The 25488-nt window shown below is 51.3% G+C and overlaps 1 protein-coding gene across 1 annotated transcript; it reads right to left on the bottom strand.

The window, feature by feature from the left end:
- Positions 1 to 1513: 1513 nt before the first annotated feature.
- On the bottom strand, positions 1514 to 22007 carry LOC100908993 (pleckstrin homology domain-containing family G member 5-like). Its single transcript, XM_029112700.1, has 20 exons — positions 21882 to 22007; positions 20528 to 20757; positions 18896 to 18986; positions 18265 to 18418; positions 16302 to 16501; positions 13008 to 13045; positions 10218 to 10366; positions 9189 to 9233; positions 8513 to 8556; positions 7531 to 7638; positions 5201 to 5419; positions 4119 to 4421; positions 3851 to 4025; positions 3454 to 3569; positions 3274 to 3367; positions 3087 to 3172; positions 2765 to 2954; positions 2024 to 2121; positions 1705 to 1781; positions 1514 to 1580 (listed from the first exon to the last, which is right to left on the bottom strand). The coding sequence occupies exons 1-20, from the start codon at positions 22005 to 22007 to the stop codon at positions 1514 to 1516; spliced, it is 2610 nt and encodes an 869-aa protein (XP_028968533.1).
- Between the last annotated feature and the right edge of the window lie 3481 nt (positions 22008 to 25488).

Here is a 25488-nt window from a genome sequence, read left to right as displayed (position 1 = left end):
TGATTGGGTAATACATCGCTCTCGACGCCTCGATATTAATATCGCGTCCGGAGCGACATTTATAGGTATCGATGGTGCCATCTAGCGGCAGTAGAAAACGATAGCTCAGCTCTTCCGTCGACCATAAAAATCCTCTTTCGAACAACCCGGAGGTGGGCCGACCGGCACAAAAGCGATTATTCTTCTGCCATCGGGGCGTGATAACCATCACAGTCCGATCACGAGGGTAGGACAAATGATTCTCAGTCAGCGACACCGTGTTCATAAAATGCATGTAGCTCCAACTCCGCTCGAACCATTCTCGCGGCCCTGCACCGAATTTCAAGATTGAGTCGAGAGAAGACTATGCTAGGGACCCAATTCTTCACTGTGGTCAAAATTTCCCTGGACAAACTGGAAAACAGAAGTCGCGGTGTAGTCCCCCCGCCGACAGCTCGTCCTTCTCACCGAAAATTTTCTCCATCGATCCCTGTAATGACTCTGGGGGCTCTTGTCGGTCGCTGCTCTCTGCCGCCCGGGCCACCGGTGCTGACGGCACATGTCCTAGCAAACCTCATGCCGATGGTGCTGCCCACCAACATGCGAACGGACGGACGGACGGACAGATGGGCTGGTAATCATACGGTAAGACGACTAAACCAACTATTCAGCCAGCTGACCGACCGAAGAATCGACCGCCCGACCAGCCAGCCAAGCATTCGTTGCATCCCGTCGAGGGGTAGACACGATAATATTCTATCGTGCACCGTGACTTCGTTGCCGTCGCATCAGACACGCGTTTGTGTCCGTTGTTTGTGTAGTGGCGGTCTGAGCAACGACCGTCAGCATCGGGAGCAGCGGTAGCAGACTGTACAAGCAGAGAAACGCGACATATTTGTGGCATGTCGTTCGCAATAACGGGTTCACATCGAGGCCAACAGTTATGATCGCCTGTGACTGACGACACAGGCGGTGAACCCTTTCGACCAAGCGACCCACTGGTTCTCGCCAGGATCTGTTACATCGGGCCGACGAGCATCATGAAATGCCCACATCTGGTTGAATGCTTCGGTGCATTTCTCTTAGGTTATTTGCTTCCTCATTTAAGTCAGTGAACGAGAGCGCGGACTCGACACCTCGCCGCCGTTTCGACTCAATGATGCCTGGCTTGATTTTCGTACAATATTCCCGCATTCCCATTCGGAATATCGGGGGGAGCCGCTCGCATCTCCTCTTTAGGGTCAGACCTGGTCAGGCATCGTCTTCCCAGGCCCTTGAACGAGAGTTATCATTCGCCTCTCGTGAGCGTCTCGTCTCCTTCTTCTGTGGCTCTCCCCTTGCTACTCTTGATAAATGGATGATTTGATTCATTTCGACGTCGTCTGAAGGATGGAGGAATAAATTTTCAAAAACAGGTTTCCGTCCTGTTTTTCTCAGAAGATTTATCGTCGTCGGGCAATAGATTTCGAATGAGCGAGAAACGACGGCCTCTCGCGAGAATCGGCGCGAGTTTGCCGGATTCCAGTTCACTGATTTAAGTCGACCTGCGCGGTGACTGTTGTCCAGAAATGCTGACGCAATCTGATGGCGCGGTCGAAGGTCTGCGGAGAAAAGTCGTTAAATGTATTATCCTTAAATGTCTCCGTCGGAGCCTGCGATCAATACCTAGGAGGGTACCGACTATCCTTGCACAGTAGACCGAGGAACCCGACGCTCCATACACACCTGTGTCTAAATACCGTGCTTTGCAGTGTGCGTTTCCAGTGATCGACGGTGTCCTGGAGACGACCCAGCCACAGCAACTGCAAGCAAACGTTGCAATCAGTGTCCCTGAAACTTTTATGGTGGCAATGCTCTTTGCCCAGATCGACACTCCGCGTGGCCTTATCCTCGCACAGGGAATGCCTCGATCTCTCGGGCTCGTCGTAAATGTCGCTCGGAGAGGACATAGCAAAGCCTCATCCTCGATACCGCAGACGGCGCTAAGTTGGGAATTCCATGCAAAGCCACCGGGTCCTGGGTTTGGTTCCGGCGGAGAATTTACCTTAGAACTCTCGTTCTGTGTCTGGAACGTGTGTACATTAACAACTTGTTGAAAGCGATTCAGACACACGAAAACGAAGGCGTGACGGAGGTTGTTCGCTGTAAGAGGGGACAAGGCCCGGTAAAAAGTCTATTCATCTGCATATTCACCTAGTATGTATCCATCCACTAGCCCGGAGCGTTGATAACGCGGTTTTTCGGCTTGCGCATGCAATTACTCCCTTGCAAAGCTCCTTACTGAGAAATAATTATGAGCATGTATTCGCCGCACCGCATTAGGCGAATGGACCAGCTCCAGAATTGAGCCTGCCCGGAGACTCTTGATCCGGGGAAATTCGTCACTATCACGGGGAGAGTCATGAGCATTGTGAAGCATGAACGCGAACGGAGCGAGAATGCCCGTTTTCGAGGTCGTTCGACCCCGCGTGCTTATTAATGGACAGACATGCCGTTTTTTGCTCCCCTCAGAGTCATAATTAGGACTGTATCAGCAATCCCATCTGTGGTAGTCATTAATGGCTCTCGTACCATAGGGATTCCGCATTTTGACCTCTTTGAATGAGTTATCGGAGTCTCTACGTGAGAGCGCACTCCCACTGAGGCTGAACGTGTATCCGGATCGAGCAGCCCGAAGAGCGGATGACATTGCCGGTATTCATGATGCGATGGGAGGATCGATCCTATACTCAGCAGGACCGCAGCTCAACACGCAGAAGGGGTGATAAAAGTTCAGATTGCTCACCGGTAGCGTCTTGCGTTGAGACATCGTGGATGCAAACTCTGTCGAGGGACAGCGGTTGTTTGTAGACGATATATTTGCTCCCGGTGATCACTGTGCCAGTCCCCGTTGATGTGCCCTCCTGCATATCGATCCCCGATCCTGTCGTTGGCGGTGATCCGCACGTAACCCAGTTTTCAGTAATCGTTGATTTCTGCGAGGACGAACAGGAATGGGTCCCCATTAGTGTTATATGGATTCCCTATAGTCGTCCCTGATGACGTTCGGTGCGAGACAACGCGGGAGCCATAAACTCAGCTGTTAAAAGGTTCCGACAGACACGTACTTTTTTATTGAGCGGACGCTTTCGTCTAGTTATAAGAATCATGTCGTCGAAGAGAATCAAGTAACATTCGGAAGGTCGACCACTCTCTGCAAGAAGTGAGCCATAAGATGCGATCAGAGCCGAAACTCTCCCCGAGCGTATTCCGAGCAAAGCGATGCTCTCGGATACATGTTTTCTGAACACTCACCCATCAGTGTGAGTACTCCCTCGAGTACTATCTGTCTTTTAGGACTCACAATGAGTTTCTCACACGGCTGTCTGCTCAGAGGAGTTTTCAGAAACTGTGGAAGCAGCACGACTAGTAAGGACCCAGACAGCGACATAATCTATCCGAATTAGGCCTTTGACGATTTGGCGACGCACTCACCTCGGGCACGAATGCCTTTGGGTCGAGCTCAGTCACGGATGGCCAGACGATGTTCCTCTGGATTTCCAGGAGTCGCTCGAAGTTCTTCAGCCATTTCATTTTATCGTCGAGCTCACCTGCAACGAGAGCGGCTTTACGAAACTGGCTCCGTTCTCGGAAATATCTCCCGACACCGAGGAACCGTCCAGCGCCTTGATAGTCCGAGTTTGCGTAATTTCGGGGGATAAGTGAGCGTGTTGCATGGCTGCCGGCGGCGGGCCCGCCCGGGAATTGTTTAGCACAAATTATTCTAGAATTCGGTTTCCTCCGACGGTCCATCAGTCCGCTCCTCGTGGAACGGTCGGAGAGCTCATAATCCTGTAATGGAGTCGTTCCATTGCACGGCGGCGGTACTCACGGAGAGAGGCTTCTTCGGCTTCCAATATAGACTCTATCGCAGCTTTCTCCTGACTCTCGTCGCTCCTCGAGAGGATCTTCCGCAGTACGAGCGGGATACGCATAACGTGTTGTACGGGAGAGACCAAAAGATCCGGCAGTTGGAGTTTCTTACAGCGCGGGTCCTTATAACACCACTGCGAGAAGAGGCGAAGAAGCCGTTGGATAGGAGTCTCGAGATCCCATGGACGGGGAGACGCAGAATTTGGCCAAACACCCCGATATCTTACCTTTTCGAACTCGACGAATTCGATCTGTCGCCGTAGAGTCTCGAGATAATTGAGAGCATTGATATAATTCAGAGTGTAACGATGGTACGCCTGTCTCATGGAGGTGATTTTGCAACTTTTTGTGAACAGCTTCAGTAGAAGATCACTTGTGGACATGCTATCGGAACTCAGCAGTTGGATGAATTCTTTGCAGAATGCGTACGTGACGCAACAGAGTTCGTCCAGGTTGCCGAACAGAACCTCGGGCTCCGCAAACATCGCGAAGCCTTCAACTTGGATTTTTTTCAGTGGCTCCATGAAAACCTGCAGTCCAGAGGGTAGCGTTAATTATTCGCCCGGGGCCACCTAGCCTTGATTAGTTTTCCTGGAAGCGCGACCCATATATTTCCTCAAATATCCCGGGAATCGGCCAAAATCGCTCTCAATTCGCGCCTTTCCTGCTCGAAAGTATCATGTCTGGGGAGATGGAATCAGAAAGAATTGAAGTTGACGCTTAGCTCTTCTGAGACATCCCGATACGAGGAGGATTCAAGCGCGGAACGCGCGGCTGAATATGTGGCGTGCGAACCCGGGGGAAGGGATAAGTACAGCGAGCGAGCTCTAGCTTGACAAGGGTTCCGCCTGCTTAACGGCAAATCTCCTCCGTCTGCGCGGGTGTTCGCGTTTGTGTATGCGTGAGAATGCCTCCATGTCTGCGAAACGGCCCCGTCGGCATGCGTTAGCGATGGTGATTGCGCCCCGAAAGGCAGAATACCCTAATTACCCTCATGAGTCTCGGGAGCGTAGTGACTGGAAACGCCCATGTGATACTTCGCGTGATCAAACAGAACACCCTGAGCCCGTTCTGCTAAGCTAAGCACGTGAGTTATGCTAAAACTGCAAAATTAGCCGCTGCGCTTCGTCTCGACGTCTACGTACGGGATGATCCAATTATACTTCTTGTTCCGACATCCAGGAAAACTCGTTCGCCCGGAACCAAGCTCAATTTTTCTTTTAAGAAGAACGTCCAGCGAGCTACAGAGTCTAAAGGAAATTCCGATCAATGCGTCAAAGGATTCTGGACCGGCTGAGGCGTCACTCACATTTCTCAAGACCATCAGATGATCGTAAAGGAACATGCACTCGGTTTGGAAGAGATCCCAGATTGCTTCTTTCTTCCGAGCGCCATCCATGCTATAAATTCCTCGTGCAACGGTGACGGTATCCGGAATCGTTCTTGGAGAGGAGGGTTCCGACGTGTCTCCCGTTTCTGCCGTACTGGGGCTTGTTTGAAGAGCAACGAAGTCGCTCCACTGAAGGCCCTGAGGAGGAAAAGATGAGATCTTCAAATTCCGATGATCGGATCGCCGTTGGAACGTCCACGTACACATGAGAACTTATTCTCGCCGTGTCCATGGTTCCGCGTGCAATTCCCGCAAGCGAATCGAGCGGGAGTCGGTAGCCTCCCTTGTGTGGAACGAAAGCTTGAGCTAAAATCATGATCTCAATAGAACCCATGTAGCGAAACTGGCCGAAGGGACGGTGGTAGAGGGGGGGGTCAAGCGGGCGCTTGAACCTGGACTCAGGAATGACAGACGCGAACCCGGAGGTCCGACAGCGATCGTGTCATTTGGTGGCCGGGCCCCTCGTTTCTGACTCCGAGACGGAGACGGAAACAACGACCTTCTTCGGATACTAAAAGATCATGGATGCTATATCTGACGGGGTCGCGGGAGCTTCCGAGCAGTGATTCCGATGTCAACGAATCTCAGCCTTGTCAGAGCAAGGAAGGAATTCCGCTGTTCCCGGCACCGGAACCTCCAGTCATAAGCTGAGTCGGCTTGTTCCTCGACGTCCCAAGGAAACGGACCATTCCTGTCCTTGCTGCTTTATCTAAGCAACACTCAGGATCGGGGTCATTTTCCTCGCACATTCCGTCCCGACCCATTCTCTGATAGGAGTAGGTGCGCGCCGCTTCGCCCTTCCGAGCTGGACCTTACGATGGACTCGGTCGACGAGAGGAATAGAGCGAGAAGAATCGGAGATTCCACATTCACTCGCGGTCAGACGCGTTGCGAAGCTCTCCTGTCCGCTTTCGCTCACGACTTTCGTTACGGCAGTTGAATGAAGAGGACAGAAGTGACGGTAACCTGTTTCGTGAAAATAGTCGGGTCCCTACAGAGACCCCGTGGCTGTTCAAAATGCGATTCCATTGCGAAAAGTTCGCTGTTCCGGGGTTCCCGCTGTTCAAACACCCGTCCTCTAATTCGATTCTGCTGAGGCTTCCGAGCACACTTCCATCGTTGCCCTCGAGGTCCACTGAGAGAACTTCCGTAGAGCAGCCGGGGAAAGAGGCTTCTTATCGGGTCCATTCCGAACGAGTCACGTCCCGACCGGTAAGTCGCTGACAACGAATTGAGAGACGAGAACGAAAGTGAGCAGCGACATCGCAAGCGAAAATGTCGTTGCTTCAGTTCCTTGTGATCCGAGTTCGGGTGTCTTGTTCGATTTCAACGAGTGGAATGGGCCGCCGAACAATGGAGACTGCGGGAGCAAGCAACTTTCGACAACATTTCCGGGACCCGACTCATCAGAGTCCGATACCGACCTACGTCCATCGATGCAATTCCGGAATTCGTCGTTTGAGACATGATCGACACCTATTGCGCCGTGGACTCAACCCGAGCTGAAGCAAGAGGATACGAATCAACGTTCAGGCGTCGCGTCGCCACTACGGATTTGATGGAACGAAACTGGAGCCTTGCAGCATGCCTATGTGGCAGCTTCACGGAGAGTCTTTGGCGAATTCTCTCTTGTGGTCGTTCCATGCGTCATCCAGGTCAATAAGCGTTGCGAGATTTCAGAGCGCCAGAAGAAGTCCCCCGACTGTGGGGAACATTCCGATGGAATTCAATCCTGGGCCGGTCCGACGACAAAAAAATAGTCAGCCTGCGAAATAACTCGTTCCCGCGGCTTTCGGAACACCAACACTTCAGAACAACAATGTGTGACTACAGCCTAGCCTCATATACATATGCTGCTTGTTCAACGCATCGGGGTTCTGCCTCTCTTCCCGTAAGGATTCGAGCGTTGGCGAAGTTGAAGGACTGCACATAGTTCTCGAACGTTCCGCAGGTTTCTGAATGAGCTAGAAATCTGCCTCTTTTCACAGGGATGGAAGACCGCAAACAGTCAAGAGGGAAGTTTCCCGGGGCCAATGACCTCCCAGCTTTCGGAATACATACATCTCGGATCGAGATGAGGAGGTGTCGGCACCGCTACAATGCGCCCATGCCGGCCAAGAGATTCGGGTTAACACATTCCAAGCGATAGCGGATAGCGTGAATGGTTCTCGATCGTCGATACATCGTTCGGTACAAAAAACAAATTCGGGCTCTGCGATTCTACACGCATCGCGCTCGGTATCACCTACCTTGTATTTACAGAGTTGTTCATCATCCACGTCTGAAGGCCGCAATTGATTCAACACTTCTTCGAGTCCAGTGATACTGTCTGACTTTCCTCGATGATTCCGGTCGAACTACGCAGAATTTCAGATAAAACAGTCAGGTTAGACAGGGACACCGTGAGAAGGGTTCGGGCGCGAACGATACGGGCGGGCTTGAACATTGAACGAACGGTGAAATCGCTCAACGGGACGAGCCTTCCTCGAAGAAATTTTTGACGAACGCTTCCCCCGAATCCGGCAACCGAGACGCTCGTCCGGGTGAGTTATTCGTCGTCTAATGGGGTCCCATCGGGTGCACGATTAGCCGAGCAACAAATAAACAGCCATATCCTATCTTTCGAAGCCACGGTCGAGCTCATTGGAGCTTTGACAATCGAGTTTCGAAAGGGCAGAAAGGTGGATGGATGGGTCTCGGTCCGGACGATCGTCGCAGTTAGCATGCGGGAAACTATATTCGTGTTTCTGACAGATTTCGATGTTCCAGCCTGCGCGATGCGATTCCGCTCGTTCAGCGACAGTTATAGTGGCTTCGGGATGCAGGACTCGAAAATTCGGGTCCGACTGCGGTGTGTTTCAAACGAGCAAGCGTGACCAATCTCCGAGTTCAGATGCAGGTCACAGGAACGATAGAGAACACGGTAAATAGAGGAATAAATATAAAATTCAGAGAAGAGAATGACTCAAATAGAGTTTCCGATCGTTCGAGGTAGGTTGCGCAAGCACGGGAGGATCACCAACAGCATAGATCTCGGACCATGACTTTCAGCAGCCGCGGTAGAAAGAGCAGCTATCGCAGGGGTAGAAATGGTGAACAGCTCACTTGTCATCAGAAGTTTGGGATCAAAGTGATAGAGAGATAGCGGAAGAGAGAGAGCGTTGAGGGGGAGAGGCAGAAACACGACCACATGTAGATAAGGTAAAAGTTTCGTACCAATATCAAACTTACGATTCGCAGAAGGGACCAAGAGTTACGCCCCTTGCGGCCAGACTCTGAAAATTGACTCTTCTGGCTTAGAGAGTCCTTGCGTCAAATCAGGGCAGAGTCGGAGAGGGATCGGCGAGATACCTCGAGGCAAGTCACAGAGGAGATAGCGGCTCAGTGATATTTATGTGAATAGGATCGCTGAATTTAATCCGACCACGGATAAAGGGGTCAAACTGCAAGGCTCGGGAAGCCTCGATTCATCGATAGAATCATCGAATACTGGGCTCAGTGATCGAAGTTTACATATCTCGGGTAGGTTCGGTTTTCGAATGGAGACGCCTTCGGCTACGGTTCAATGCGGCTTCTGAGAGGAATAGTCGGGGAAGGGGGTTCAAGACTTAGAAGAAAGAGGAAATTCGGGCATCACATCTTGGCTTCCGCGTCCAGACCAGCTGTCTTTGGAACGACTTGCTCAGATTCAGCCCTCAGTGTCTGACAACGCCAACAGAGCCTCCGGAATCAAATTCCAAGACGGACTTCTCTGACAAATCCCCCATCGTCCCCTTCTCGAGAATCTCCCCTCTCTGTTCATTCACGCTTTCTAGAGGTCTCCGGGATCTAAAGGGAGTGACATCGGCTTTTTCTCCAAGGTGGGGGTGGCTCCTGACGGTAACCTGTGAAGAGAATGCTCACGTACCTTCACTAGCCACAGCCATCAGTGACTGCGTCGAGCCATCCACCTCTGCGAAGCGAGAAAACAGGGCGTTAATTAATGACGAGGCCCGGTCTATACGGTTCTACTTTAACAAGCATCTTGTTAGAAACTGTGGAAAGCTGCCCGTAGCCAGTTAGACACGATCACTGTGTTGCCTCATCATGCGGGAATATCGGTCTCTACGAAGGAACTCCGATCTACAGACAAGGTGACAACAACAAGGAATTCGAATTTCTCCGGAGTCTCAGATGAATGCGCCGATTTCATTCGGGGACTTTATTCGGATTCAACTTTCTTGAACTCATTCAAGCTCGATGCTCCACGAGTGAACCCTTTTTTATTATTCCCCAGGTCTTCGGCTTTTGATAACTCTCGCTCAGTTTTGTCGCTCCCGTAACGACGACGCTCTACTCAGTGTCGCCTTCCTGTTTACGACTCGGTATACATTGGCGTACACGTCCGCCTGTTTCCCATGGGTCGTGCGTGTCAGTTTTTCAAGACAGCTTGCGTCAGACCCCAGAGACCGGACCGAGCAACAACGATGTCCTCTCGGCTACCTGCGAGCTAGCTGCGTCTCGGAAGACCAGGAAACGACGCCAACAAAACAGCGCTCCAAAGCTACCAGCCGTCCGAGAAAATCCTGCCCGTGGAGTTTGTTGGGATTGGAGGGGCTCCGTCGTGGAAACTTATCTATCGAGTCAGAGGTCGGTTCGGAAATTTTAGCTTACGGGCATCGAGCCAACGGGCTCAGGAATCCCAGAGGTCCGACAACAGAATCAGGCTTCAGAGATGAAATCCCGCCTCGGGATCCGTCTTCTATTCATCATTATACATAGAACTACCTGATGACTTCCCCATTGATAAGATTCGAATCGGACGGAAATGGACATATTCGCGAGAAAATGTTCAGGAAGGAGCCCACTATCGCGAAATGTCTCGAGTCATTCTTGATTCGGCTGTACCGCGAGACTGTGTTCCCGAGTGCATTTCTCTCCTTCAATGGTATCTCACCTTGCTGGGCTTGTGTCAGGATATTGTTTCGCTGAGTCAACACCTTCGAGTAGACCAGAAGATCCCCAGACGGTGAGCTCGAGTCGGCAGCGCCGCACACTTCGACAGGGCCGCTGCTGCTTCTTCGTCGCTCTATAGGGACCTCATCACTGTAAGGAAAAAGATGAGCTGAATCGGGCATATTACTCGATGGACACAGAATCTCGTTGCGTGTTGAAGCGCCAAAGCGTCCGCCTCAAGGTGAAGGGTGCCGTGGCACGACGCTTCACCATCCATTCCGACGCTCGAGCATACTTCCGGGTTCTCATATGCGATACGTTCGGGCGATTCAATTTCTGCGACTCTCAACTCGGAATTTTACGCAGAAAACTGGGCGGGGACGAGCTCGGATTCCATGCCGCGGTTTCCCAGGAGAGCCGATATTTCATGGTCCCACGCAGGAGCACCGGGTCTCCTAAAAACACCCTCGTTTCTCGATTCCCGGAATATGGATGATCCCGCGCCCCAAATTCCGCACCAACCCACGATTTCTTCGAGCGAGACGAGGCCGACGACCAAGAGTTCGTTTCCTGCCTATCGCTTGAGGCTTCATGATTTCCCTTCGGTATGATAGCTCTTTGCTCCGGTCCCAAGAATCGGATTGGTGTTTTTTGTTCACGTAAATCTTTGCTCTTATTGAAAATTCCGGAAGGGAATTTCCCTGCTGCTTCGGGATTGCCATAAAAGACTGTCGACTGATGGAGCGGGCGCATGAGCCTCTAGCACCAGGAGGTCGGAGGATTGTTTTTTCGCAGCTTCCCATAGGGCGGCGGTGAGTCCGACAGCGATGAGCGACTTTTTCTCTCCTATTTCGAGGTTGTGATGCCTTGTATCATGAGAGAGCCCCGAAACGCGTTTTTTTTTGCGCCAAAAAGCATCAAGTCTTTCCCCCCGCCATTATGATACATTGCACCGGTATTAGGAGGAGAAGACCACCGTAAGCAGATATGCCGGCCCGGCGGGAAGCTACTCAGCAGAAAGTTTGTGCGGAGCTCTTTTTTCATACGCGTCGGAAGGGGTGTATCGTCGCCGCTAATCCAGTGTCGAATACTGAGATGTGTATATCATCTTGATGAACGGTGCGGCACATATGGAGTGCAAGACGTCTGCGTGCCTGCGACACTGTCAGACCGAGGATCTCCGACGCACCCGCCCTGCTTAGGGTCGAGAAAGCATCAATCGACGGTCCAACTTCTCCTCATTTTTGTTGCGGAACTCGCAAGACCAAACGAAGCGGGTAAGGATGAGAAGTCAATGACTCAAGACAATCCTTAGCGAGCGTGAAGTTGGGCTTGATTCGGGAGAGCTCCTCAATCCTTGAGTCTACACGGGGATTCAGACGAGTCGATTCGCTGATCGTGTTCCGGTTAACACGCCGGAATTCCTGAGCCGTTCATAGTGCAGAGAATGAGAGAATGTCAAGCGTTCATTCCTCTCTGGACGGTCCTGCGATCGAGATCGGAAACTAATAATGTGGGAAGACGAAGTATTGAAGGCGAAACCTGAAGAGCGTCCGGAGCTCCCGAGAAGAAAAAATATCGGCATTAATCCGATCCTAGCACGGGGTACCGATCGAGGAAATTCCACGGGAGTGCGATCGGTCGGTCGGCGGAATCATCCGTTAGTTGCTTCGTGGGTCCCTCGGGTGTTCCCCATCGATGCAGCGTATGCGCAAAAATGGAGCTCGGCTGGCCTGATCGAGGAGAATTGCTTTTTCAATATCAGAGTGGACTGGAAGAGGTACGAACCCACTCCGAGTCAGGGATCTGACGCCGAGGCCCTCCCTGCAGAGCTGCCGCGGGAGGAGAGCGCGTCTATCTGATTTCGGTGGGAGAACATCAACAGATAGGATCCTCACGGAGAAACGAAGTCATTCGGCAAACGACCTCAGCGAGCTCTGCGACCATCCGCTGGGATTGCGTTCTGACTCCGGAGAGTCGCAGAAGCAAGTGGGAAGAGGAAGCGGAGGAAGTCGCCGACGTAAATTGGATCCGGAGGCCCGATCTGCTCCGATAAGCCCGTATTTCAGAAAGTTTTCCGGCAGGCATTCGCTGTATCCCTGTGATTCCGAGCTCCCAAACAATGGGAGAGGTGAGCCGAGACACGACTCAAATTTGGAAGTGCTTTCCCAATTTGCGTGGCAGGTCGTGTTGTAACATCCGTCCCGTATGTCAACTTCGAGAACATGTCAGTAACACACGGATCGCGCAGAAGCGCTCTTCCCTTGTTCGAGATGGAGCGCGCCGATTCGGAAGCTCCCAATCCTTTTGCCTGTTGTTGACGTACGCCAGTCGGAGCAAGAACGAAAAAATGGCGACCTTGCAGAGGCAGCAGAAAAGTTTGTGTCTTCCAACGCAACGAGTGAATATTCACGCGCACGTGCGAAAGAGCGTACACATGGGTAGTTCTGTCAGACACTAGCACCGTCCCACCGATTGTCCGACTTCGAAGTCTTCGCTTCTAACTTCCTGGCCGGCGGAAAGAGAAGCCCATGCATCTCTGAGCATTTTTCTGGCCAACTACCTAGAAAGGACCGTAGTCCATAGAGGCTTTTCTCTAGAAAGCCGAAACTCTGATCCCCTCATCCGCATGCTCCCAGAAGCTGATGGAAAGGAAATCGGGTGGAACCTGAGGAAGGAGACGCAATCTGGCGAACAGTGCATGATAAGGCCCTAGACACGTTCCGGATATACTTTCAGATGAAGAAAAGACCTCTTATGAATGAACAATGAATGTCGAGGTAACACTCACCTATGACTTGCGTCTTCATAGCCATCGGGACAAATTAGCTGGAACAGAGAGGACTTTAGCATACTGACGTGAGCAAACGAATAACCTTAGTCCGGGTATCTATTCTGCTGCGTACACTCGGACGTTCCAGCGAAGGTGAACTTGCTGCGCTAAATAGGTTACGCGGGGTACCGGAGAATTCGGATTCGATTCGACTCTGAGAATCGACTTTTCCCTTTCGGCGTATGTGCCTAGTTCTGTGGCGAAATTGTTCACAGATTTCGTAATGGCCGGATGCAATACGGCGCTTCCCGGCATCGCACAGCCACATCTATCTGCTTCACGTCCCGGCTGTGTTCATACATGCTGTGGCCAGGATCCGCTATATTTTATCCTGAGGGGCATGAATGCACTAGAGGCCCATCTCCCTCCAGCCTTTAACAAAGTGGTCTCTGCTGACAAGAAGCTGAGCACAAAGGGTTCAGCGTGCGAACATCTCGTCAGAGCCGGTCTTATCTTAACTCTGCTTCCGATGGGCGTTCATGTGGAGGACACTCACTGATAATTTCTAACGTGGATCTCTAATTGATCGTTACTCGAAGCAGGGCCTCATCTTTCATACATAACAGGCGCACTAGGACACAACGCACACATGACAGGAAGCTGAAGCTAGGAAGGCACCGACACGGAAACGCGGGCGGAGTATTGGGCTGCGCTCGTGGCGTCAGAGGATCGACTCATCACATTACTCAGAGCGCGAACCAGATGATTGCAAACAGTCGCGACTAATACCTCTCGTCGCGGAAACCTGTTTCCGCGTCGAACATCACCGCCCACTCCATACTAATCGCGCTGGGATCATGGTACGATGCGGTGTGCTGTGTTGTGGAACTTATCCACGCTACCGCTTCAGCCACCATCGGAATAGCTTCTAAGAGCTGCGCCCCGCTGTCTGTGAGCTCACAGAGAGCCTCGGGACTCTAACCTCGTCGCGTCGGGGGCTCCCACGCCATCACTCGACTGACTGGGAAGAAAAACATTAAGGCGTGTCGCCACTCGTCACCGAGATGTTTCGCTCTGGCTTCGTTTGAAGGAGAGACTAATGACGAACGTTGGTGAATCAATGAACGGTTTGTACGCAGTCTATGCTCGATTGGGAGTTCGGAAAAATCCATCTCTGACGTCACGATCGAAATTCCCTCCTGCTCGTGAGACTGCCCGCTCGTGCGCACGACTTCTCCACGGCTCCGACTTGTTCGTCGCGAGTTCAGTCCTCGAATTTTGGAAATTTCGAGGCAGGCTTCGAACGACATCAACCCTGCCCTGCATGACTGATCTGATGTCTCGTCTCTACCTTGATGGTGTCGACTGTATCTTATCGGGAGTCCTTCTTCAATTCTACTGCCTTTCGATAGATCTGGGGCGCTCCATCCCAAACGTAGTCCTTCCGCACTTGTGCGACTCCACAAAGTTTCGGCTTTGATTCATCCGAGTCCCGGAGCTGGAGCGTCCCGATCGACTCGTGGACGAATTCGGTCAAGAGCAGAGTTCTCGAATGAATAACCTCTCGTGACACTTCGAGGGATCGTCGTCAAGAGCTTCATCGAATGGAAATCCTAGAGAGTCGTTCTCTGACTTCCGACGAATCTCCCGCTGTGCTCGAATAATGATTATACTCCGAGAGGACCTCAGCGCAGACCTTGCTCAAGGTCATTTTTTCGGTAGTCTCTGGCTGCGACAGCATAGGACATTCCTGGATGAGCCAGGACGAGGCTCGCTTTCGGAGGCGATGTTACTGCCCAGCGTACCCCACGGCAAAGCTGAAAGCCTCCGGTGGAACTACGAGAGAGTTCAAAGCGTACCAGGAGCGTATAGCAGCGGATACCGTGACCGATTTTTATCCGCGTCCCGATGCTGATCCTCTGCGAGCACCTGATCATCATGAATGTCTTATGCGAGGATCGTACTTCTTAAGAGATTGAGCATGTTCGGAACAAACAATTCGTCAGGTGGAGGGGAAACGAGAAGACGCGCCGTCTCTTCGAGGGCTTAAAGGAAAAAACGTGCCACGCACGGCATACGAATCAGAGAAACTTTCGCCGACGATCGTCTCCGTCTGAGATCGTAGAATCACACAAAACCATCCGCTGAGATTTCAACTTCCCTCGGAAGAAGTTTGCGCCGACCAAATTTTCTCCCTTCACGGAATTGCGAAAAGGCGAGTTGCGGAATAGAAGAAAACTGTGACTCGAACCCCATCAACCCTTTTCCGAAAGAACGTTTTTACGTCCTTCAACGTGACGGTTCTCCTGGAGCTGACAATCAGCCGCTGAACACAATCGAATTAGAACGCAACAAATGTCGGCACGGGACTGGAGTCGAACGAACCCCCAAACGAAGTCACCGCAAACAATATAAAAAAAGAACAGGTGCACAACTGCAGCAGCTCTGGTTCGCGAGTGAGACCGCCGGAGGGCTTTCCTAGGATTGGAGGAGCCAGGAATCGAGTGAAGGAATTCGATTTTAGCTAATTCTCAACGCCCAAAGTGTGTGCCACAGAGGAAAAAGCTGAGGAATAAGTCCGCCTAGCCTCCGACAGACTCGGATGCCGGCTCCAGCTCGGCGACGATACGGCCGTACGGAACAGCTTTGCGGCAGAACCGTCGAATCGACTCCGTGGCTAATACCCTCGTGGTACAGGCCGGTCGGGACTTGTATCGCTCTCTGATGCAGTCAATTATCGTGCAGCGGCATCGGACTTGTTCTGTGTATCATCTGGTAGAGCGAGCCCTTGGGCATATTTCTCCATTAAAGCTCTGGTCGAAAGCTGAGATTCGATCGAGCGACGCTGACGTCGGCATCAATTTGGCGCTGGAAAGGCCACACTGGTGCGCATTGTACGTGACCTATGGCGACCAGGCCGCAACGCCGTACGACTGCCGCTATGGAACCGTCAGGATCGCATAACCTGAAGGGATCTGAATGGAGTCTCAGGAGACACTCTCAAAGTGCTGCCTCGGCTTCGCGCCGAGTGAGCCGCTTCGGCGGGTGGGCGACGGTTGCAAAGTTTATTATCTTCTCGCACAGCGATCGCAAGCGTCTCGGTGAACGATCCGCTTTTCGCGGTCCTATTCTGTGGCTTTTTGCCGCGCGGGTATCTATCCACCCACTGTAGGTCTATATCGCTTGCGTCGATGGCGGAGCCGATAAAAAGATACGGTCAACGCTCACGGTATCTGTGGGATGAGATCGTTCTCCTCGGTTTGGCATCGGCGCTTGATCTACTCGGCTGTTTATTGGAAAAATCCTACTCACCTTCGGAGGGACTAAGGCTCTTCTTCGATGCAGCGCCGACGCTGGAGGCTCATCCTGAACGACCTCTTCCTCCTCTTCAGAGGCCTCACTTTTCCCGGAAAGTCTCCGGAACATTCGTTCTTGGTCGTGCGCTTCGGGATGTACGTTCGGCGACGGGAGGTTTAGCTGGAACGAATTCACGCCGAGCTTCCCGTCGCGACCTGTAAATGGACGGAGTATCCGGATTATATTATAATGATGATAATATAATAACAATGATCTCTGGATTCCTGGGGATGCTGAGCCTGAGGCTCGGTGCTTTCTCGACTTAGTCACGACATTCATCGGTGAACAAAGGGTCGCCAGGTGAAGAACGTGTTCTGGATGATCTATTGCAGCGAACAACGTGTGAGGGACACTTTTCGGGGCCCTTTTCCAAATCACGGAAGGTTTAGTTCCAGTTTTAGAGGATCAGCTAGCGGATATACATACACGTTATGCAACTCTGTTGAACCTGAGTAAGCCTGTAGGCTCCGCACACTTAAACCTATCGGGAATATCCGCCGCCTCAATATTGAGGAACTTTTGGGTTCTGCAGGCTTTCGGCGCGTGATTCTATTCAAGCTCCCTCCCGGGATCCTACTCGACTCATTTCCCTGACGAACTAAGGAGTCCATCCATGCGCGATCTCGAGTCTGAGGTAGGTGAGTGGTGTTTATCTTTCACGCTGAGGCGTTTTTAGGCTCCGCGAAGAGGCGTTCTAAGTGTTCTCAAAGCTTGTTGTTGATATTGAAATCGAATAAGCCAACCTGTTGAATGGAGGGGACTCTTGCTCCAGGTAACAGCACGAAAGAGTGTAGGGCCACATCGACGTCGGCAGCGCTGAGAGAACGTGCCGAAGAGAGCGCTTGGGGCTATTCTTGAAAAAGCTCACTCAGTGAAAAGCACAAATTTCCATTGACTCAGCTCATTCATTCTCTCCAACTTAAGGGGGAGTGCACACCCTTATTCGCTTCTCGGAAAACACTGACGGGGAAATTTCGCACGCAGAAAAGTATTCGGTTCGGCGGAATCTGAGCCACGTAATTCTACGGAACTTCCGCTCCCGGATCCGATGAGCGAGCTAGGATGTGGGCACAGCCGAAAAATCCTATTCGTGGTAGAAAATAATGAGTTCCATGTTTCGACCGACGACTGTCTGTATTCCATCGGGCTGGGTTTGGACTCGCAGGATCACGAGTCCGCAAGACGGGATTCCGATTGTTCCGAATCGCTACAATGTTTCGACGTCGTGATCGGAGCTCGCTTCTTCCCTGCGTCCACGGACTTCATTTCTATCTGATCTAGAGATTAGAGGTTGAGTTTTATTTGAGGAAGTGCTCCTTCACATTCTCCATAACTCGCGGGGTTACCGACCGGGGGGGTTGAGAGATCGTGTTCGGCACAACGCTTCTTTAGGCCTGAGCGGGATTCTCCCAAACGTTCGCCGCGCTGCTGCAAGTAACCGAAAACTTGTACGAAACTTCAAGCGTTTGTTTCGCATGACGCGGAAGCCCCCCCCCTCCCTCCTCATTCCTTCTTCGGCTACCGATGACTGAGGGAAGCGTCTGTGGCAGCCGTAGAATTCGGGATTGAGAATTAGAGTAAGAGCGTTATCCGCGGGAACAGGTGAGCCGCGGGATTGTATTCTTCTATCGGCTCGAAGGCGACGCAAGTTTCTTCCCAAGAAACTTGCGTCGATGAAATACTAGATGAACACTTTGGAGAATGTGTGCTCACCGGCTGCTATGAGTCGATCGTCCATGGGCGGGTTAAATCTCGAAAGTTCTATCTCGTAGAAAGATATATTGACTCTCGCTCTGCGTGGGGCGGGCCGACCGTCGGCGTCGCCGGGATTCGGCATGGACGCGACCCGAATCAATGGGACGAATCCGCGCGAAAAAGAGACGCGAGATTTCACTTTTTCTTTGGAATGGGAACCTACCTCCGCTTGTGTTGGGTATTCCAAGGTAGAGGGAACTCTTATTCGGGGGTTGCTGTTGTGAACTCGAAGAAATCGATAAATCCAGGAGTCGTTGCATGGATTCGAATGAAAAGCAGCCTGAAGACGCATCTATTGAAGACGTGCAGCTTCCAGTCTGCGGAACCGAGAAAAAAAACATTCATTCAATCGAAGAGTTAGCGCAGTGGATAGGAATAGAAAACGACCGACTGGGTCAAGCTGGCCGAGCCCAGCTGGGTGGGATTTTTCTACAATGGTTGCTCGGTGGGAGCCAGTTTCCATAGAGGAGCGAGATTCGGTGGAGATCGTGCTCGGCATAAATGGTCCGCTCATTTTCTTCGCATTCGATCGCAGTAGCAGCAGCGAATCGGAGCCTCACGTCCTGGGAAAATTCGCCCGTATAGCTTAGCGGAGTCATCGCTTGAATCTTTTCGGACTTCGCTGACAGTTCCGTAGGGCGGCCCTGCGCTTCGGTGGGATGGCGTTCCGCTTCTTTTCATTAATCTCTCGTCCTCTCTCTAGGCTATCCGCATTAGAATTCGCTGGGCTCTCAGACGGGCGAGACCATGTTCGAAGAAGGACTAGTACATTCTGGAATTTGCTTGGAACTCACCTGTGAAGGTATGCGTATACTCAAGTGATTATCGGTTGCATCTTCATTATCGAGACAGCATTGAACTGCGGCGTCCCGCTGCCATGGGAACCTGTGATGAAGAATTCCTCCATAAATTTATTTTTGTTTCCCTTCTTGATCAACGCTGGAGGGACATTCTTCCCATGAGCAGTGCTTGTCGAGAACGGAGGACACACACAGCTTGTTTCCGTCGACTGGCCTCATTCTGCACGTTACTCTGGTTGGGGCGAGCGGCCTGTCAAAATGCTGCAAAACCGTCATGAGCTCTGCATCGGAGACTAGTTGTGACAAGAACGATTTTCCGGGCTTCGACAGGAAAAACCAGTCGATTTCCTGATTAGAATTCGTTTCCCCTGTCTCTGCTCAACATTTTGGAACATCAAGGCCGGCACTGGTGGATAATTGGTTTCCCTCTGAGAGTGTCAACAATCTCGTCCTGTTCCGTGGGGAGCTCCGAGTGAGACCGGATAGCGATTTTCATTTCCTCGCAACGCGGCGACCGACAGCCCGGGCTCAATGCAGGGAAACTTATTTGACAGTCACGCCGCGCCATCGTCAGTCACGCGCGACGTTCGGCGGAAAGTTGAGCGCCAGTAGGCATGCTAATGAATTTCCTGTCATTTGAGCGTATTTTTTGAAATCCCAATCCAAAGAAATATCTCGACGCGAGCGCTCGTGGGATATGTATGAGCTCTCCAAGGGACCGGACTGTTCAAGGCGAGGACGGAATTTGCGGGCGGATTTTTAAGATTCCGCGAATCTTCAAAGAAAATTCCCATACTGCGTGCGGGACCTCGATATGTGTCATCCGTCCATCCGTATGGTGCGACAACACCTACGAGCATACAAACGATTCAGCAAGCTGAGCTATTCTGAGCCCTTGGGTGTCTGCTCATGGTGGTCGTACTCCACTCCGTGAACTGAGAGACCATACCGAGATCACCGGCTGCTTCTAATGGCATGAACAAATATAGATTGCAAGCTCAGCCATGGAGCACGAGCTCTGCTGCCAAATGCTAAATCCGATTCGGGGATGAGCTCGATCTTCACCAACCTGCGCGTCTCGGAAAAAGACGTTCCGGTACTTATTTTATTTCGACCCACGAGGTGTGTCGATGCCTTCACGAGTCGATCTTGTCGTGCCCTCGGTGAGCGAGAGGAGTAGGTATACGCATTTCGAGACATTTGACGGCATGCGAGGAACGACATATCTGAGAAAGCGAAGCACTGAAATCGTACGTCTACTAATCGTACCGCCGAGTTATCCCTAAACGGGAGTCGTTTGATGATCTTTTCGGCGAGAGTCTCTCCGACTCCTCCGCGACTGAGTTGTGGGAGATTTGCCCGATTTTATCTCTGCCACTGGCGTCTGCCATACAAGGACCTACGGCCATGATCCAATCAAGACGATGTGAGAATTTCATCAAGTCTTTTAGGCCAATTTTCGAAGTCATTTCCGTACGCCGGAAATGAGCGATAGACAAGCGCTCTTGTTTCAAGATGGAGGACTCAATGAGAGGACGAGTGTGGCGGAGCGAGGACCAGGATCCAGAGCGAAACTCTTGTCGGCGAATCATCCTCCTGCGTCGATTCAAGCAACCACGAACATACCTGGGATTCTCTCGCTCGCTATTGATGTCTAACGCACTCCCGTACGTGGTCTCCGAGAGAGCGTACGAGGAGATGAGGCCGCCGCTTGAATGCCCTGCTGACCCGCTCGGTGTCGTGTTGCCTGTCGAAGGTCCCCCCGAACCAGGGCTCATGTAAGGTGAGGATGAAGGCGCAATAGTAGGTGGCGGAGCAACTTGCAGAGAACAGCGGGGGCGCGAATTTCCACGAGCCTGAAATCCAATCCCCAAATCCTGAGAAACCTTCCCGCGCGGAAAACTCGGCCCGAAAGTAGAGACCCTCAGACTTTTACATGTGAATGTCTCGGGGATGACGCCACTTCGGGGAGCCGCATGAGAACGTTGGCAGCGGCTAACCTCGAAGACGATCGAACCTTTCACGCATTTACAGACGAACCGTCTTTGAGGTTCTACGTTCGACCGCTTACGTACGACGGATCTGAGCTCCCGATTCTTTCTCCGCTCAGCGACACCCGAGGGGAACCTCTCGATCATGAAGCAACTATAAGAGCTCGGGAGTCCAGGCATGGCTCACTTAGAGCAGTGATATACTATGATAATAGAATGATGATTCGTGCGTATCGATATCAGCTCGGCGTCTTCTGTCATTCATCAACCCGTCTCTGACGATGTATTTAGGCTGGAGAGTTATCCATGCCTGGACTTCCTAGCTCATGACTCATGAAAGAAGACATGAGGTTAAGGAAACATTCCGAATTCCTCGCTTTTTTTCATCGATATTCAGTTTCCGGTCGGCGGCCCCGATGTGATCAGAACAAGGGATTCCGCTCAGATTTTTCTCGGAGTCTACTACTTCCCATTATCCGGGCGTAATGCTTGCAGATAGGAGCATTCCATGTTGTTTTCTCCTCAAAATTTCGATAAGATAGGGAAAATGTTCCTAGCGATGACGCCCACCGCCGTCTGAGGACCTTCATTCCCAAAGTAACATCGATCACTACTGACCGGGGAGCCACTGTTTCCTCATTTACTCATATGAACGGGCGGCCATCGAAATATGACCGCTGGAGCGAAGGGGAGTTAATGGAAGATACTCCTTCTGTTACGAGCAGCGTAATACAAGGAGGTCCGGTCGAGAATCGCCCTATATCTCCTCGAAAGCTGGATCTTTCCTCTTGCAGATGAACAACCTCGAGGATGTTCTAGATGTGAAACGTAAATCGGAGTTTCAGTGAAGCTTGAAATAGGCGCAGGGGGTCCCGATCGTTTACAGGGCGTATGATTCCGTTTTTTCCGCGTAACGATTCTTCGTTTGCTTTCCGCCCGGGGAGTCCGGGCTCGGTGTCCTAGTCTACATGGTTGTGCGACAATGTTACCTTATTAGCGGCTTCTTTGACGACATCCGGCTTGAATATCTCAGAATAACTCCGTTTCGAAGCGAACTTCTCGCGGAGAGATTTCGTTCGCCCCGAAAAAGATCTTGTTGTGTTTATGTTGCTCATCCTGTACGTCTGTGGAAATAGAGAATGATTCGTTTTAAAACAGTCGTTCAGGCACTAAACAAGTGCTGAAATTTTCTAGGACATATATGGACACATTCCCCGGCAACTCGTCGACTGGATCCTCTCCCTTGGATGATTTCTGGCTGTAAAAAAATCTGAAAGCGCCTCACGAAGGTGTTTAGGTGAACGCAAATCAAGGCGTGTGAGTGTGTGCGCCGCGTGCCGAGGACCGGCATGGTCGCTCAGCGTAATAAACCTCGCTCTTCGCGGCGACACTTGATGCCGACTTCCGAGCTCATAATTACAGTGCTTCAGCCGCGAGAATTTCGAAAAGACTGGCTCCGCAGGACCAGCGTCGGGTATTCGTATGAGGGGTGCGGCAACCGATGATAATGTTGCAATAATTACGACGACACGGACAGGGATGTCGACGAGATGATCATTTGGAATTCGTCCATGTAATCAGAAAGCTCCCTCGGAGTCGTCCTATGGAAATCGTTAGATCTGATCAAGTGAACTCTGTGAGCGTATCGCTGCTCTCCCAAGTGGAACACAAAGCGGGTTCTATTCTAGTATCGAGTCCGAGAATGTCCTTCCTCGCACATAATTGCGAAACCCAGAGCAGTTTGTGATCTTAAGCCTGGATCGGTGCAAACGCTCTCTGGATAACACCACATGATTTCTAGAGACGAGCTCTTCCCGATAGACGACGATTCCACCAAGGGCATTGAGGTATGTGGGCTCCCTCCTAATGAACGCCTCCGTTCCGAAGCTGTCTATTTGAGAGACATATCGTTATTTTCGTGTGATTCGAAGACTGTGCCTTCAATGAGGAACGTGCAAACAGACCACAAGGATCCATAATTTCTCCGAAATTAGCTCAACAAATATCGCACCCTAAGCGATTTCCGGGCGTCATTTGGGATACTGCATGTGAACAATTAGGCACAACGAAGCCTGATTGCGGACGGTTTTTTGTTTTGATGAGGGCATGTTCTCCGGAAAACCGATGACTGCCGACAATAATTATTCCAGAGATTTCTTCAAGTTCGTTAGGAGGTATCGCTAAGCTGCTGGCGAGCATTCCCGGAGGACTAGACCTTGGAGCTCTCGAGGAACCTCCCCGAGGTCCTTCCCGCGAGAAGTGGGGCTGATCTTGAACGGCGGACAAGTGCCCGGAAGCTGAATTTCAATATCGTTCCGCAACGACAGTGAGCTCCACCGACAGCGAGTCCTCCAATTTGATGCTTCAAGACTTCCGAGTGAATCGGAACGAGCCCAAGTTTGATTTAGCAGTCATGTCCGGAAGACCTCCGCTGGAACAAACGGCACCGTATCTCGCTCAAACTTCGAGAGTCCAACGATTGAATACGCGTGCGTGACTTCAATCGAGTTTCAAGAAGGACTCGAGAGTTGTCGAGACAGCGCGTTCTGTCGGAGCACGGACCGTCCCGCTTAAGCCGCGCAAGTTCCGGGCAGTGATGAGTTCCAATTCATGGAAATCCATCACGGCTCATTCGACCGGAGAATTCTCGGAGTTCTCGAAGCGCTCGAGCGCTGAATCACACTTCTCGAGCGGATGTTCTCTTGGCCATGGCGCTTGGAAACCGAGTCGATGGAACATCATCGAAGCGTTTTCTTGACCGGGAATTTTTCTGACGGTCTGTTCTGGGATCTCGACCCCTCTCAGATGATTCGTTTTGGAAACAAACTGGCAAGGGAGCGGACCGATGGTACTCATGACGAATACCATAACGCATGCGCCGTATCACCGTCCCTTCAACCGTCTGAGGGGGAAAAAGCGGCTCGAAATGTCATCCGTCCTCTGTTTTGATTCCAGACTCCGAACCTTCAGGGATATCTTGGAAATCAACGAGATGAAATTCTTCTCATCGTTTCTCTTCTGCCTTCCCCTGGGGCTGTTCCCACGCACTCGAGGGAGACTTTCACCGGTGAAGATCAAAAGCGTTCAAGCTTTCAGGGGAATGGAGCCTTCCTCCAGAGTTAATTTTGATTTATCTCCCTCCTTGTGTCTGTTCAGATTGAAACCTGAGTTCTCGAAGTGCTCGATGAGCCTCCAGTAAGACTTGACTGCTGTTTTACATTCCAAAGTCTCGCAGAGCAGGGGCTCGGAGACGGCTCTTAGCCTCGGACAGGTTTCTGGATCGAAATATTCGAGACGTCCAACATTTTCGATCATTGCCATGATAGATACGTATTGTCGGTTGAAGAATGTTCATAGGGATCGGTAAACAGGTCGGATTGAAAAACCTGATCGAACGATTCGTTTGGCACCAACTCTCTTTTATTCTCGACTGGTGAAATGTATGGACAGAGCTCCACGTTTGTGGTTATTGAACTTCTACTGATCCACAGTCGCTCTGCGTCCCTTTATTTCTTATGAGCTGGAGAAGTCGACCAGAGTCGCTCAACTCGTCTATGTATCCTGAGTCTACGCTTCAGTACCGAAAGCATAAAACGAACAGTAGTTCTAGCTGGAGATGACTGGCGCGCTGTCTGATCTTTATGGTTTCTAGAATAGAAATGAAGATTCATATTCATTTCCCTGTATGTATTATATGTACAGATCATGTCGTCCAAAAATGGAGTGTCAAATTTATACATTAGGTTTATATTGCATGGATCAGAAAGCTTCCGAGAGAGTTGTTGAATAAGGACTTTCCGTCAACAAGGCATCCCTTCGGTGCTTTTTGAGAAGTTTTCAGAAGTGAGCTCTTCTAGATGATTTATATTCATCCTTGCAGATTTCATGTCATTATCGTTCGTCTCAACGCTCCTTCACCGGAAGTATCAACAATTGGGAGATTCTGATCAATAAATAGATGTCGGGGAGTACGCGACTCCGTGTTGTTTTCCTTGCTTCGATTCTCGCGTTGATCAGACGTGAAACCGAGCTCCGTTCCTTCCCTCGTAGTTCCGCAACTCTATCTGCTTCCCAATAAAAATCAGAGTTCTCCTATGACCACAAAAAGGTTTCCAGCCCTACGGCTCCGACGGGACCCTTCTGGGAAATCACTCGGCTGAAGTTTACAGCTTGTTTTCCTACTCAGTACACATCGCTCCTGTATGTAGTGAAATCGGAAGATTATTTCGTTGCTTTGTTCTTCTCTGCCACCGAAACCTCATGACCTTTTACTGGTTGGAGCTGGGAACTTGAGTGAGTGAGTGAATGAGAGGGAGCGGAATAGAGGAAACGCTTCGAGAGCTGTATCGGGAAGGCTGGACGAACTGCGCCGGCTACCCGTAATGAAGCAGAAGAACCGAAGAGCGGATCTTCGCGAGAGGCTCTGCGGCTGAGCACCCTCTATCCCTCCGCCGTCGCTCTCGCTTGCGTGCTTGTGTCCCGGCCTGTTCCCTTGTTCGCTAATGGCTGATGCGGACGGGTCCAGTCGCAGTAGCCTTTTCACAGGCTCCGGTTTGACGACAGGCTGCAGTAGCGCTCCATTCGCGATGGCGACGT

This window comes from Galendromus occidentalis, unplaced genomic scaffold, assembly GCF_000255335.2.
Source record: "Galendromus occidentalis unplaced genomic scaffold, Mocc_1.1 scf7180000077524, whole genome shotgun sequence".
Classification (NCBI taxonomy): domain Eukaryota; kingdom Metazoa; phylum Arthropoda; class Arachnida; order Mesostigmata; family Phytoseiidae; genus Galendromus; species Galendromus occidentalis.
Note: the sequence above shows the minus strand (reverse complement) of the source record. Positions and strands in the feature narration are given on the sequence as shown.

Bases quoted from the DNA above. Each gene is read 5' to 3' on its own strand.
- LOC100908993 (XM_029112700.1), bottom strand. From the start codon at position 22,007: ATGAGCAACATAAACACAACAAGATCTTTTTCGGGGCGAACGAAATCT. The intron at 7,639-8,512 runs GTAAGTTTGATA...AATTCTGCGTAG, and splicing joins CTTGGTCCCTTCTGCGAATC to TTCGACCGGAATCATCGAGG. The intron at 2,955-3,086 runs GTACGTGTCTGT...TCGTCCTCGCAG, and splicing joins AGCGTCCGCTCAATAAAAAA to AAATCAACGATTACTGAAAA.